Source organism: Alexandromys fortis, unplaced genomic scaffold (assembly GCF_014885135.2).
Source record: "Alexandromys fortis isolate MF-2015 unplaced genomic scaffold, M_Fortis_MF-2015_v1.1 scaffold_223, whole genome shotgun sequence".
Classification (NCBI taxonomy): domain Eukaryota; kingdom Metazoa; phylum Chordata; class Mammalia; order Rodentia; family Cricetidae; genus Alexandromys; species Alexandromys fortis.
The window spans coordinates 741697-754845 of NW_026068095.1; the positions used below are offsets into that span (position 1 = coordinate 741697).

The window sequence follows — 13149 nt, forward strand, 5'->3', positions numbered from 1 at the left end:
ACCTGGGGACAGGAACTACTCAGGAAACCAGTTTTCCTAGTCACCTGATTAGTCCAAGAAACCAGGAAAACGTATTCCGGGCTCTGAATCCCTCTGCAGCTTCCCACAAGGAAGGAATATGAACTTCCTTTTAAGCAGGACCTCCCTTCCAAACCCATCCATCATCTTCCTCTTTTCTTTTTTTCCCATCACAAAATGACGTTTCCCTTCATTAAGGACAACTAATAAATCTGTCATGTAACCACACTGACAGGTCTCTGTCAGCAAGAGGTACAAAGCCCTTTAACAGCAAGGTCTCCAAAGAATTTAAGGTCTTTATAGGACCTGAGTTTGATTTCCAGCATCCACAACAGGGGGCTCACAACCAGCTCCCAGGAGATCTGAGTCCTCTGGCCTCTGTGGGCATTTACACAAAAGTGTGTGCATGCACACACAGAAACACACACACAAATAATAAAAATACATCTTTAAAAATAATAAGTATTGTTCCACATCAGACTTAATGACAGCTGAGATAGATTTACAGTTAACTGCAGACGATGCTCTTCATCAGCTGGGCCCTTGGCTTGCAGGTGGAAAAGGCAGAAGTGCACAAGAGCCCGCGGCACTTGAGCCACAGGTCAGTCCCGGGTCAACACTGTCAGAGCTGTCCCACTGCAATGACGCTCCAACCCTCAGAGAGAAAACTGAGCTCCCAGCTGGCTGAGTGGCCTCTGGACAGGATTTGAAGGTTGGGGTCTCAGAACTGTTGGAGGGGAAGGCGGGTTCACTGCCACCTTCCATCTCTTCACAGCTGCAGAGCAGAAGTCCTGTCTCGCTGCAGCCACTAGCGGCCTTTCCGCTTCTTCATTTTCCCTCCGGCCACCTTGTTCCGCACACCCATGGCGCCCTCGGTATCATCGTCATCCCCTGCATCCTCTCGCTTGCGTTTCTTCTTTTCTCCATGTTCCCTTAACTCCTGTGGGTCAGCACAAAGGATAGGAATGAACACAATAATAACCTCCAGGTCAGAGGATATCAGCAAAGGGTAAGAATCAACTCCAAATGAACAAAGCGCTGACCTTACACAGTGACCAAAGTGTGAAAATAAAATAAGACTGGCAGAGATGGGAAAACAATGGTGACCCTAGCACCGATGTCCCCGGTCACATGACCTGCTGCAGCTTTTCTAAAAGACAATCTGACATTCTGTAGAAATTCAAACTTTGTATGTATACTCCTTGGTCAATTTCACTTCTAAAAGTTGAAGAAAACAAGCAAAGGTACACATACTAGGATATTCAACACAGCCCTAAAGTGGAGAAAAACAAACATTCATCAACATAATCCATGTTACGTGAATTTGATGTATTCTTTGTTGCTATTAAAGAATGATCATACATGGTGGTACACAGCTATAATCCTAGCAACTGGGAGGCTAAGTCAAGAGGCTAGACATGAGTTCAAGGGCAGCCTAGGCAGAACTTCCAAGGGGTTCCTCTAGAACCTTCTCTCACTGCTGCCTCTGCCACTACCCCTACTACATTCACAGTTCATACAGGCTTATCTAGTGCTCAGAATACACTGAAGGTATACATGGCAAATGTTATGCCCAATTTACTGGTGAGGAACTGGTTCTGAGAGGTGAGCAAAATGCCCGAGCTTATTCTAGCCACAGCTAGCCTTCTGACCCTGAGATTGACCTTTGTTGGGGGAGAGCTGTTACAGGAAGAGTGGAGAATGTGGTCACCCTGGTCAGACTCAGTGGTGAACTTCCCATGAGCCCTCAACCTTTGTTAGACCATGTCGATTCTGGAACAAAATGCAAGGGTAAAGATGAGGGCACAGGTCAGAGCATCAGAAGCTGGGGAAAGCAGACACTGCGTACCATTCGGGCAAATCTCTGAGCTTCGTTCACGCGTTCTGTGAGCATCATAACCTCCTCATCCTGTGTCGGAAAGACGGGCAGTTTCTTCCCAATTAAGTGTTCAATGCGCTGGAAGAGTTCCACATCATACCTGAGGAAAGAAAACTGCATGGCTCTGCTGGGCTGGTGATGCCAGCATCTTCCGAGCCCAGTGTTATGCTATCATGCATACTGGAGTATGGACCAGTTTCAAACAATGCTAAATATATGAATACTTCTCAAAATACAGGTAAAAATGAAGCTTTGTGCTGGACCCCTGGGAAACTACCCACGTGCACTCATAAGAGCTGCACTAACAGGGCTCAGAGTTGTACAAAAGAACAAGGGGACCTGAAGGAAAGAGGGAGAGAGAATGGGAGGGGGGGATGGGAGGCAGATACGCTCAAGATACATTGTATACATGTGTGAAATTGGCAAAGAATAAACTTTTAAATCAGGGCTGGAGAGATGGTTTGTTGTCTAAAAGCACTGACTGCTCTTCCAAAGGACCAGGGTTCAATTCCCAGCACTCACATGGTGGCTCATAACTATCTGTAACTCTAGCCCCTGGGAATCTGACACCCTCATTTGACCTCTGCAGGCACCAGACATACATGTAGTACACAGACATACATGCAGGCAAAACACCCATACACATAAAAAAATTAAAAATAAAAAAAAGTCAAACACGGTCATTCTAGGCAGTTGTAATTAAGGGAAGAGTCACTGCTCCCCAGTTCTGGCACTGAAAGAAGCAGCAGGTGCCATTTGTGTTTCTGTATGACACGACAAGATATATGACCTCTTTCACAGTATTTCCCATCTTTGTTTTTAAGACAGACTTACCATGACCATCGAATTATTCCATCTTTACCAAAATTTTACTAGGTCAGAGCAGTTCCCATTTCAGAATTAAGAAAACCAGGGCTGGGAGATGACTCAGTGGTGAAGTGCTCAAGGAGCAAGCATGAAAACCTGAGGTCAAGTCCACATAAGAACAAACTGGGCACGGTGGTGCACACGGGGTAGACAGGTGGGTCCCAGGGTTCACTGCCCAGACAGCCTGGACTACTTGGCAAGCTCCAGGCCAAAGAGAGACCCTGCCTCAAAACACAGCAAGGATGGCTCCTGAGGAATGACACCCAAGGCTGACCTATGGTCTACACATATTCTCTCTCTCTCTCTCTCTCTCTCTCTCTCTCTCTCTCTCTCTCTCTCACACACACACACACACACACACACACACTGTTATTCTTGGGTCCCTGCCCTAGCCACGCCCACTCCCATAACCTCTGACCTGCCCATCGCCATCTTGGGATCTCTCTTTCTGCTTCCTTGGCATGCGCACGCGTTTTCTCTGTCTCTCTCTTCTTTTATCTCTCCTCTCTCCTTTTATCTCTTTTCTGTCTTTCTTTCTCCCCCTTCCTTAATAAATACTTATGGCTATTACCTGTGTTTACGCATCTGTTACCTGCCGCCACCGTGGGCCAAGGAAGTGTGCCCTCCTGTGGCCTCTTTCTCATGGCGGTCCCCGCCAGCCCGCCCGGGGATCATTTGTAGCCGCTTTCCCATGGCGGGCTCCGCCAGCCCGCCCGGGGACCGTTTGTAGCCGCTCTCTCATCGTTTTTTAAGAATAACACACACACACACACACACAGTGTCGAGGAGCACCCGTGTGATCAGCACACAAAGGGTAGAGGCTCTCTGGTGCCCCGACCCTCACCGCGCAGTCCCTGTGTGGATTCACTTACTGTGTGACAAAAGTAATGGCCTTTCCAGAGCGTCCGGCTCTCGCAGTCCGCCCCACTCGATGGATATAATCCTGGGATGGAAACGGTAAATAAATTCAGAGCAAAGTAAGAAGGGATGCGTGCAAAGCCCTGCTGCAAGCCTTCCATGGAAAACACATGGCTCTGGAAGGTGGAGGACATGGCCTGGGAATGAGCTGAGAAATCTCTCTCCCCCCCTCTCTTTCTCTCTCTCTCTTATAACATTCTCATGGCACAAAATTCATCCAACGCCTGCCTTCTCTTATACAAAGACAAACCTACAGCACCTAACTCCATGGCTATGGTGACACTGGACCTAGGGGTCCTACACAATTATCTGCACATCTCTGAACTTTAGTTCCTATTTATAGACCAGGGCTAGATATGAATGCCCAAACTTAGAATTGTTGTGAAAATCTAACGAGACAGCAGCTTATCTGTAACAGCTCAACAAGGAGCCAAGAGAAACAACGTTCCACCGGGGGTGATCCTGCCTCTCCCAAGGGACATTTGGTAATGCCTCAAACATTTTGGTTGTCACAACTGGCAGAGTGTGAGATACTGTTGTCAAGTAGATTCAAGGAATGCTAAGCATACTATATGCAAACAACTCCCAGAACAAGGAATCTACCAGGACAAATGCTAACAGTGCCAAGACCGCAAAGTACAGAAACTCTATGCAACAGAAGCCGCTGTCTGTAAAGTGAGACTGAGCGGTCAGCATCCTGCACTTGACCCCTTGGACTGTGTCTAGTAACTCTCTTGATATCTTCACACTCACATCGGCTAATGCTGCAAGCACAGGCAAGTGCAAATGGGAATAAATCAGTCAAGAGCTTTCTTAGTTGCTGCATTTTGAAACAGGATCTCCTGTAGCACAGACTGGCCTTGAACTTCTATGTCCCTGAAAATGACCCTGACGTGCTGATCTTCCTGCTTCTTCCTCTGGCTTGCTGGGATGGCAGGCCTGTGCTACCATTTCCAGTTTATCTGGGCTACACCCCACACCCAGAGTTCTGTGCACACCAGCGAAGAGTTCTACCAACTGAGCTCTGCCACACCACTTTCTCAGACAGGACAGAAACACTACATTATAACTCAGGAAAAAGAAACCCACATTATTTAATAAATAAACTTTGGAACTAGAAAGTCCAGGCATCAAGAGGACCCACCTTAGAATGAGTCGGAATGTCGAAATTGACCACGACATCCACATGGGGTATATCTAGGCCTCTGCTGGCAACATCAGTTGCTAGAAGAATGGAACGAGCCTTGGCCTTAAACTTATTAAGGGATCCAAGGCGCTTGCTCTGAAATGAGGAAAAGAAAGGAGAAACTTTTATTCTGAAAAATGACGAAATCCTAGCATATTCAACATGGAATACAAACACAATAATTAATTAATTTTTTTATATAGTTTCCCCTTCTAAGTCAATGGCAGGGTTTCTCAAGTCAAAACAAATATAGAAACAACAAAAAATACTTAAGACAGGCCACAAACAGTAACACAAAACAGGGACTGTTTTCCACATGTCAGAAAGATAATAATAAAAAAAATTAACAGTCTTTAGAGACCAGAGTCATCACTGCTAATATATTGACTCAACAGCTTACAAACCAGACAACTACCTATGTTCTTCTGTGTACATGTGTATTCATATGTATACACAGATGCAGATGAGTATGTACATGAACATGTACGTAAAGGCCAGAGGACACCCTTAGGTGTTGAGACAATGTCCTTTTGAGACACAATCTCTCACTGACCTGAAGTTCAGCAGTTAGGGAGCTGAGCTCCAGACAGCTAGGATTACAAGTACATGTCACCACATCCAGCTCTGGATGTTTCTGAGCTCAAACTCGTCCTCATGTTTGCATGAAAAAGTATTTTACCAAAAGAACCATCTCATCTATAAAATATTCCAATATGAGCTACCTGCTGTCTAAAAAAGGAAAGCAAGCTTACAAAGCAATACGTCAAAGACCATAAATAAAGAGTATGCAATGGGTACTGGTGCCCATAAAATCAGGAGTGTGTAAGGAACATTGAAACTCATAAAGTCAGTGCGCAAGGAGCACTGATGCCTATAAAATCAGGAGTGTGCAATGGGCATGGGTGCCCTCTGTCCTTGCTACACTAATCTACTGGCACAATGTAGTGATACTTCATTTGTATTTTAATTAACAAAGCCTGTCTGAAGATCAGAGAGTAAAACAGTCACCCTGGTCAGCCTTACAGAGCAGGCAGTGGTAGCACACACCTTTAATCCCAGTAGCCACACTAGTTAGCTATAGAAACTGGGCAGTAGTGGCACACACCTTTAATCCCACCGCTAGCGAGGAATATAAGACAGGAGGAGACAGATCTCACACACACAGTCTCATTCTGAGATTCCTGGAGGCAGAATTGCCATTTCGAACTGAAGCAGAGGTAAGAGCCAATAGTTGACTGTTTTGCTTTTCTGACCTTCAGGTTGAACCCCAATATCTGTCTCTGGGTTTTCATTAATCGTGCTGCACCTCAGGGTTTGCCATTCGATCCCAGCAGTCCCTGACAAAGAACTCTTACCTGACTCATCTGTCCATGGAGGGGGATGGCAGTGAACCCGAGATTTCGGAGTAGCAAAGCCGTTCTCTGAGTGTTGTTACAGGTGCTGCAGAATATCATAAAGGAGTTGCCAGCCAATTCATTGAGAATATAAACCAAGTAGGTGTCCTAAATCACAAACCCAAAACAAGGCACATAACTGACCTGGAAGAAAGGTTGGAGACCTAACAACACGTAGGAAAAGATGAAGCTTGCAGGAGTCTCAATTAGACAAACCTCCAGCTTTGAGCTTTATGCTTCTTCCTGGTACTCCCCAGGTTTTGGACAGGGTTATCTGTGGGGAGTGGAGGAATCCCTGAGCGAATGTGTAAGGAGCTGTCTGAGGTCCTCTCCTGAGTTGTTGTTGACATGAATATGGCCATGAAGGTCCCGACTGCCTCAGACCCAGGAAACAGCAAGCCTTTCCTGGTCAGGCTCAGGGACCGATCAGTGGGCCAATGTTGACAGTGTGCAGAAAAATATCAACCACAGCTTCCTCTTTAGGATGTGTACAACCTGAGGCTGTTCCCGACAGGGACCAACTACAGAGGCAGCTAACCTACTCGTATGTATAACTAAATAAACATGCTGGCTTTCCCGGTTGCCCCATCTCGGCCAATCCCTAAGCTGTTCAGGTTGTGGTAAGTCTCACTGTGGTCTATACAGGCCTCAAACTGACTACGAGGCCCAGGCTAACCTTGAACCTATGGTGATCTTCTTGCTTCCAATTCCCAGTGCTAGGATTACAGGCAAGCACTGCCACACCTGGCTAGCTATTATGAGCTCTGTGAACCAAGCACCCCAGCGCATCCTGAGGTCACACAGAACTATACACAGCCAACAAGAAAGGTCTTTCCAAAGTAGCCATGAAATAAGCAGACAACAGAAAACTGAGCACAGGACTGGCCCTGGGAGGAACTCTACCATTCCATCATGGCTTCTGCTTTGTTAGGGCTGTGAATTCCTGGCATGTTCACTTTATCTGGGATAAACAGAAGCTGGCCATGCAGCTCTCTGCTGGTCAAGAGTTGACACATTCTCAGATGCTTTGGTGAGGACAGGAATGGCAGCAATGACAAAGCCAACACTTCACCTTGAATTTGGAGGGAATAAAGAGGTAATACTGCTGCAGCTTCTCAACAGTCTGGTACTTGGAGGAAACCGCACACTTTACAGGGTTCTTGAGAGCTGCACGCTGAAGTTTTTGCACCTAAAGAAAGAAAACAGAACATCATATCAATTCCTAAATGCCCCATGCTTTTATTTTTGTGTGTTTTCACTATTGTTATATATTGATTTCTCTCTCTCTCCCTCGTGTGTGTGTATGCGCACACATGCACGCACACACTAGGCATTGAACCCAGGGCCTCACCCAAGTTACTAGCTACATCTCCAGCCCTAGTTTTATATTCTAAGGTTCTCACTAAGGTATCCAGACTGGCCTTAAACTTATTACTTTGGGGCATACAGGGCCTTAAACTTGTGATCCTCCTGCCTTAGCCTCCCAAATAGCTGGTATATACAACACCTAACTTATATATCAATTCCTTTTTAAAAGATTAACTAATTAATTTAATTTTTGGTTTTATATGGATAGGGTCTCACCATATAGAGCAGCATGACCTAAACTCACTAAGCCTTACTTGCCCTTATAAGAACTTATGTATCGGGCTGGAGAGATGGCTCAGAGGTTAAGAGCACGGACTGCTCTTCCAGAAGTCCTGAGTTCGATTCCCAGCAACCACATGGGGGTTCACAGCCATCTGTAATGAGATCTGGTGCCCTCTTCTGGGATACAAGCATACATGGAGAGAATGTTATATACATAAAAAAAAAGAACTTATGTATCGTCAGGCAGTGGTGATGCACGCCTTTAATCCCAGCACTTGGGAGGCAGAGGCAAGTGAATCTCTGTGAGTTCCAGGCCAGCCTGGTCTACAAGAGCTAGATCAGGACAGGCTCCAAAGCTACAGAGAAACCCTGCCTCGAAAAACCAAAAAAAGAACTTATGTATCAGTTCTTATCAAGACGAAGACAGGAGTCCAAGCAAATCTCACCTTCTTGGTCATAGTAGCAGAAAACAGAAATGTTTTCCGATCTCGGGGAATCACTTTGAGGATCTTGTCAACCTGAAGCACACAGGAAAGAATGCCAATGACACTCAGACTAGATGTCTATAGATTCTCTGCATAGTGATGGGGTCGGGGTGGGAGAACACACTTCACTGAGCCTAACTGAGGCTCTGAACAACAGGTACACAGGAAGCAGAACCAGACTGAACCAGAGCACCAGAGAAGCTCTAAGGAGGACCAATGTTAAAAACTCACCTCTGTCTCAAAATCCATGTTCAGTATCCGGTCTGCTTCATCCATGACCAAGTACTTAAGAGCTCTTAAGTTGAAGCCTTTGGTATTTTCCAAGTGGTCAATCAGTCGGCCAGGAGTGGCTACCAAGAAAGGTTGAAAAGAAAGGACCCAAGGATGAGAAAATAATCTACTACCCATAAAACAATGAAGACACCTGAAAGTTAAGCAAGGTCACAAGGTCTACTCCCCAGGTGCCACCCCCGTGGTAGATTTTCCCCAGTCCACCCAGTTGTGGTGGCGGGTACCTTGGTCACTGACTCACCTATTACTATGTGTGGTTTTTTGGCCAAGGCTAGTGACTGGGACATTGAATCAATTCCACCAACAATCACAGCTGCAGAAACAAAGCAAACACAGACCAGTGATTCTTAATGTTCTCACTGAGCACCTTCCAAGCCAGTGCTAGACGCCTACTTACTAAAAACTGAACCGCAACACCAACTCCTTAGTCAACAGCATGCCAATAGCGCTTCCCTGCCCTCTCCTCCCCACGCTTCTCCACTTGTGAGGACACCCCAGGGCTCAGCTCTTCTTAGACACTTACCACACTGCACTCCAATGGAGGACCCCAGCGCTTCAAACTGCTCAGAGATCTGAAAGGCCAACTCTCGAGTAGGGGTGAGGACCAAGGCGAACAAACGCTGGGGAGTCTCCAGCAGCGCGTTCAGAATGGGCAAAGCAAAGGCACCTGTTTTTCCAGATCCAGTTTCTGCCAACCCAATAATATCTCGGCCTGAAGAAGAAAACCAAACCAAACCCCAATACAAAGAAATGCCCTCTGTGCTCCTTCAAAGTCTCGTGCTGGGCATCAGAGAGAATGAATAAAGGAAAGGGGATTTCTCTAAACCAGATAAGCTAAAGTCCAATATAGGACAAATACAAAACTATGTTTAATTTGAACTAAGTTTTTTGTTTGTTTTGTTTTGTTTTAGATTTTGGTGGAACCTTGGATGTCCTGAAACTAGCTCTATATACCAGGTTGACCTCAAACTCACAGAGGCCCACCTGCCTCTGCCTCCCAAGTGCTGAGATTAAAGGCATACACTATCATGCCTGGCTTAATTTGAAGCTAATTAAAAAACAAAATTTATTAAATGTGTTCTCTGTGTACACACACGCACGTTTCCATGGCAGCTATGGCAATCAGAGAATTTGTAGGAATCAGTTCTCCTTCCACCATGTAGGTTCCAAAATTCAAACTCAGGTCATGAGTTTTAATAGTAGGTGCATTTAATCGCTGAATGATCTCACCAACACAAATATGTTTAATTTGATAAGATCCTTAATACAGACCCTAGAAAATATAATGAGAGCATAAAGAGAAATGTCAGGCTAACAGAGATCCACGAGTTCTATCTGGAAGTAGGCAAAGAGGGAAGGACAGCTATTCCTGCATGAGGAAAGAAGGTTGGGACTTGAAGAAACAGCGCACAAAGGAAGAGTGAGAGGCGAGGCCACACCTGAGCAAGAAATGAGGCTAGAAAGGAACCCATAAACCCCCAGTAAATTTTGATAAACAGGGAATTTCACAACTGGAGTTATTCTTCATCAGGATAAGCCTGGATGAAGCAAGGAGCTAAACAGTATATCCAAAGCACACCTGTAGGCCCAGCTACATGGGAGGCTTGGAGAAAGAGGAACTCTTGAGCCCAGGAGTTTGAAGTTGGTCTGGACAACACAGCAAGGACCCATCTCAAGCACAGAAACAAAAACGGGTGAAAGAAAATGTGGTGGGTGACCAATTTTAGTTATGGGAAACTCAAAAGCCAAAGATGGAGAGAGGAACTGTAGAAAATCAGTTCTGGGAGGAACATAGAGAACATAGAGAGCTAGAAGCCAACTGGACACACTTGTGCCAGCAGTCTTTGAGCGCCATGAAATGTCCCTGATTTCTGTAACTAACTGGGACCCGTGAGCATCTTCACAGCCTCACTCCTTCCCTTGGACTTCAGTGTTCAACCGCTTATGCGCTCCCTCCTCCTCTGCATGCATCACCATCATCCCAGTACTGGAGAGAAGCATACACACATACATATATGCATGCTAACAATGCAGACATGGGCGCCATGAATCTCTCCCGGTTAGGGCAGACACATCAGAGCTACAATCTATGAGGGATGTGTGCCTATCTGTATCTATGTCCAGTGCCTAAAAACTCATTGTTTGAGTTTCTCTGTGTAGCCCAGACTGTCCTGAAACTCCCTTTTTAGATCAGGCAGGCCTCAAACTCCCAAGTACTGGGATTAAAGGCGTGTGCCACCATCATCCAGCTTCACATTTAAAAATTCTAATTCAACAGGTCCAGACTGTTTTTTAGAGTAAGGAAGCATGATGACAGAATCACTATCATACAGCAAAAGGGAAGGAGCAGAACAGCTAGAGAGACAGGAGAGTAAAATACTGCTTGGAAATTAAGGATGACAACAATCTCAAGAAAGGTGGTGGCGGGCTGGAGAGGTGGCTCAGAGGTTAGGAGCACTGGGACTGCTGAGTTCAATTCCCAGCAACCACATGGTGGCTCACACCACCTATAATGAGATCTGGTGCCCTCTTCTGTCATGCAGGCCGAACCTTGTATACATAATAAATAAATGGAATGAATAAATAAAAAAATAAATCTTTAAAAAAGGAAAGGTGGTGGTGCACGCCTTTAATCTTAGCACGCGGGAGGCAGAAGCAGGCGGATCTCTGTGAGTCTGAGGCCAGCCTAGTCTACCAAGTGAGTTGCAGGACAGACAGGACTGTTAAGAGAAACCCTGTCTCAAAGGCAAAGTAAAATACAATAAAAAGAAAGAACGAATGAACAAACGAACAAACGAAAGAAAGAGGAATGGCCAAGAGTGTTCAAAGCCACAGATTAAGGATGATGGATTCTCAATTCCCATCTCTTAGATCAAGCTAATCTCAAACTTGGATCTATCCTCCTGCCTCTGCCTCTTCAGTTCACAAAAGTAATCCCTTCATACCCAGGTAGGGATTCTATCTTTCCATCACTTGAAAAGTGCCCGCAAGAGGTCTCAACAGTGGAACACACTTAGTTGAGTATAAGCTCACACTGCATCTGCACCAGTGTGCACACTGAATTTCAACCTACCTTGCAAAGCCAAAGGAATCGCTTCAATCTGGATCTTGGTGGGCTTTGCCCATCCCAACTGGTCACAAGCTTCGCACAACACATCTGTCACACCCTTCGAATTCAGAAAACCGTACTTTAGCAAAGAATACGTCCTCAGTCCCCTCCATTTTAAATGCCCTTATCGGGGCCATCCTACAGTGACCTGTAGCCCCTCAAACTTGGCATTACCCTGAATCTCAGAAGTATATGAACACCATGAGACAGTTCCTTGAGACAATATCTCTTCACGGGGACTGTGCCAACTGCTTTACATGTATTGTCTCATTTAACCATCAAACCCGCTCTGACACGTGCCTAGCTCTTGTACCCAATTTACATGCGTGTAAAGTGAGGCAAGGAGTCGTAACAACTTGCCTCTCATGACGAGATCAGAGCAAAACTGACTCCGGCTGCAAAGACGCAATTACGCGTGACCCTAGATAACAAACGGCTCTACACTACTGGAAAGGCAAACGGGGGCTCCCGGGATTCAGTAGCATCCTACAAGGCAAATGCACCCGAGGGAGCCTGATGAGACCCGGAGTTTCTGACAGTCTGAAGAAAGCCTAAGTTAGGCCCCAAGGTGCTTTCCATACGCTACAGGCCGGGATATAAAGTACCTAACCAGGGTGAGCCTAACGCCAGCATCGCTAAACAAACACCAGCATCACCCATTCTCACCAGGTCTTTAAATGTTTTAGCTTCCTCCTCTTCGGTAGCTGTCTGAACGGCTTCTGTAGAAGAATCGTGCTCCTCGGTCGCCGCCATCTTGCCTGTGGGGACCGGAAGTGGAGCGGCGGCGCACGCGGTGCTGGGAAATGTAGTTTCCCTCTTTCCTACAGGGCACATTCTGCGCGTCCCCTGCTGGCTGTTCTGGGTTTGCGGTGCTGTAATGTTTGAGAGTTTGTTTTTTTGGGTTTTTTTTTTTTTTTTTTTTTTTTTTTTTTTTTTTTTTTTTTTTTTTTTTTTTTTTTTTTTTTTTTTTTTTTTTTTTTTTTTTTTTTTTGGTTTTTCGAGACAGGGTTTCTCTGTGGCTTTGGAGCCTGTCCTGGAACTAGCTCTGTAGACCAGGCTGGTCTCGAACTCACAGAGATCCGCCTGCCTCTGCCTCCCGAGTGCTGGGATTAAAGGTGTGTGCCACCATCGCCCGTTTGAGTTGTAATGGCTAGAATTCAAGGTGCTAAGAGAAGTGGCTGATGACCCGCCATCCCTCTCTGCTGCTTTAAGTCTCCCCCCACCTTTTTGTTTGTTTGTTTGTTTGTTTTCTTAAGGCAGGATCTCATTCTGTAGCTTAGGCTTTCAGAGCCTTCTCTGTCTGGTTGTTACCACTTTTCTCACTGTAGGGATGCAAACACTTGCAATGCTATTTATTCATTTGCTCACATATTCGGTGTCGGGTGTCTAGTGACAGGGCAAGACAACCTCAA

The 13149-nt window shown here is 45.7% G+C and overlaps 1 protein-coding gene across 1 annotated transcript; it reads right to left on the reverse strand.

Annotated features, from left to right (window-relative positions):
- Window positions 1-451: 451 nt before the first annotated feature.
- Ddx47 (DEAD-box helicase 47) lies at window positions 452-12539 on the reverse strand. Its single transcript, XM_050123254.1, has 12 exons — window positions 12404-12539; window positions 11702-11795; window positions 9152-9340; window positions 8870-8941; window positions 8569-8687; window positions 8299-8370; window positions 7335-7451; window positions 6224-6370; window positions 4827-4964; window positions 3637-3707; window positions 1868-1997; window positions 452-958 (listed from the first exon to the last, which is right to left on the reverse strand). The coding sequence occupies exons 1-12, from the start codon at window positions 12488-12490 to the stop codon at window positions 827-829; spliced, it is 1368 nt and encodes a 455-aa protein (XP_049979211.1). The 5' UTR covers window positions 12491-12539; the 3' UTR covers window positions 452-826.
- Between the last annotated feature and the right edge of the window lie 610 nt (window positions 12540-13149).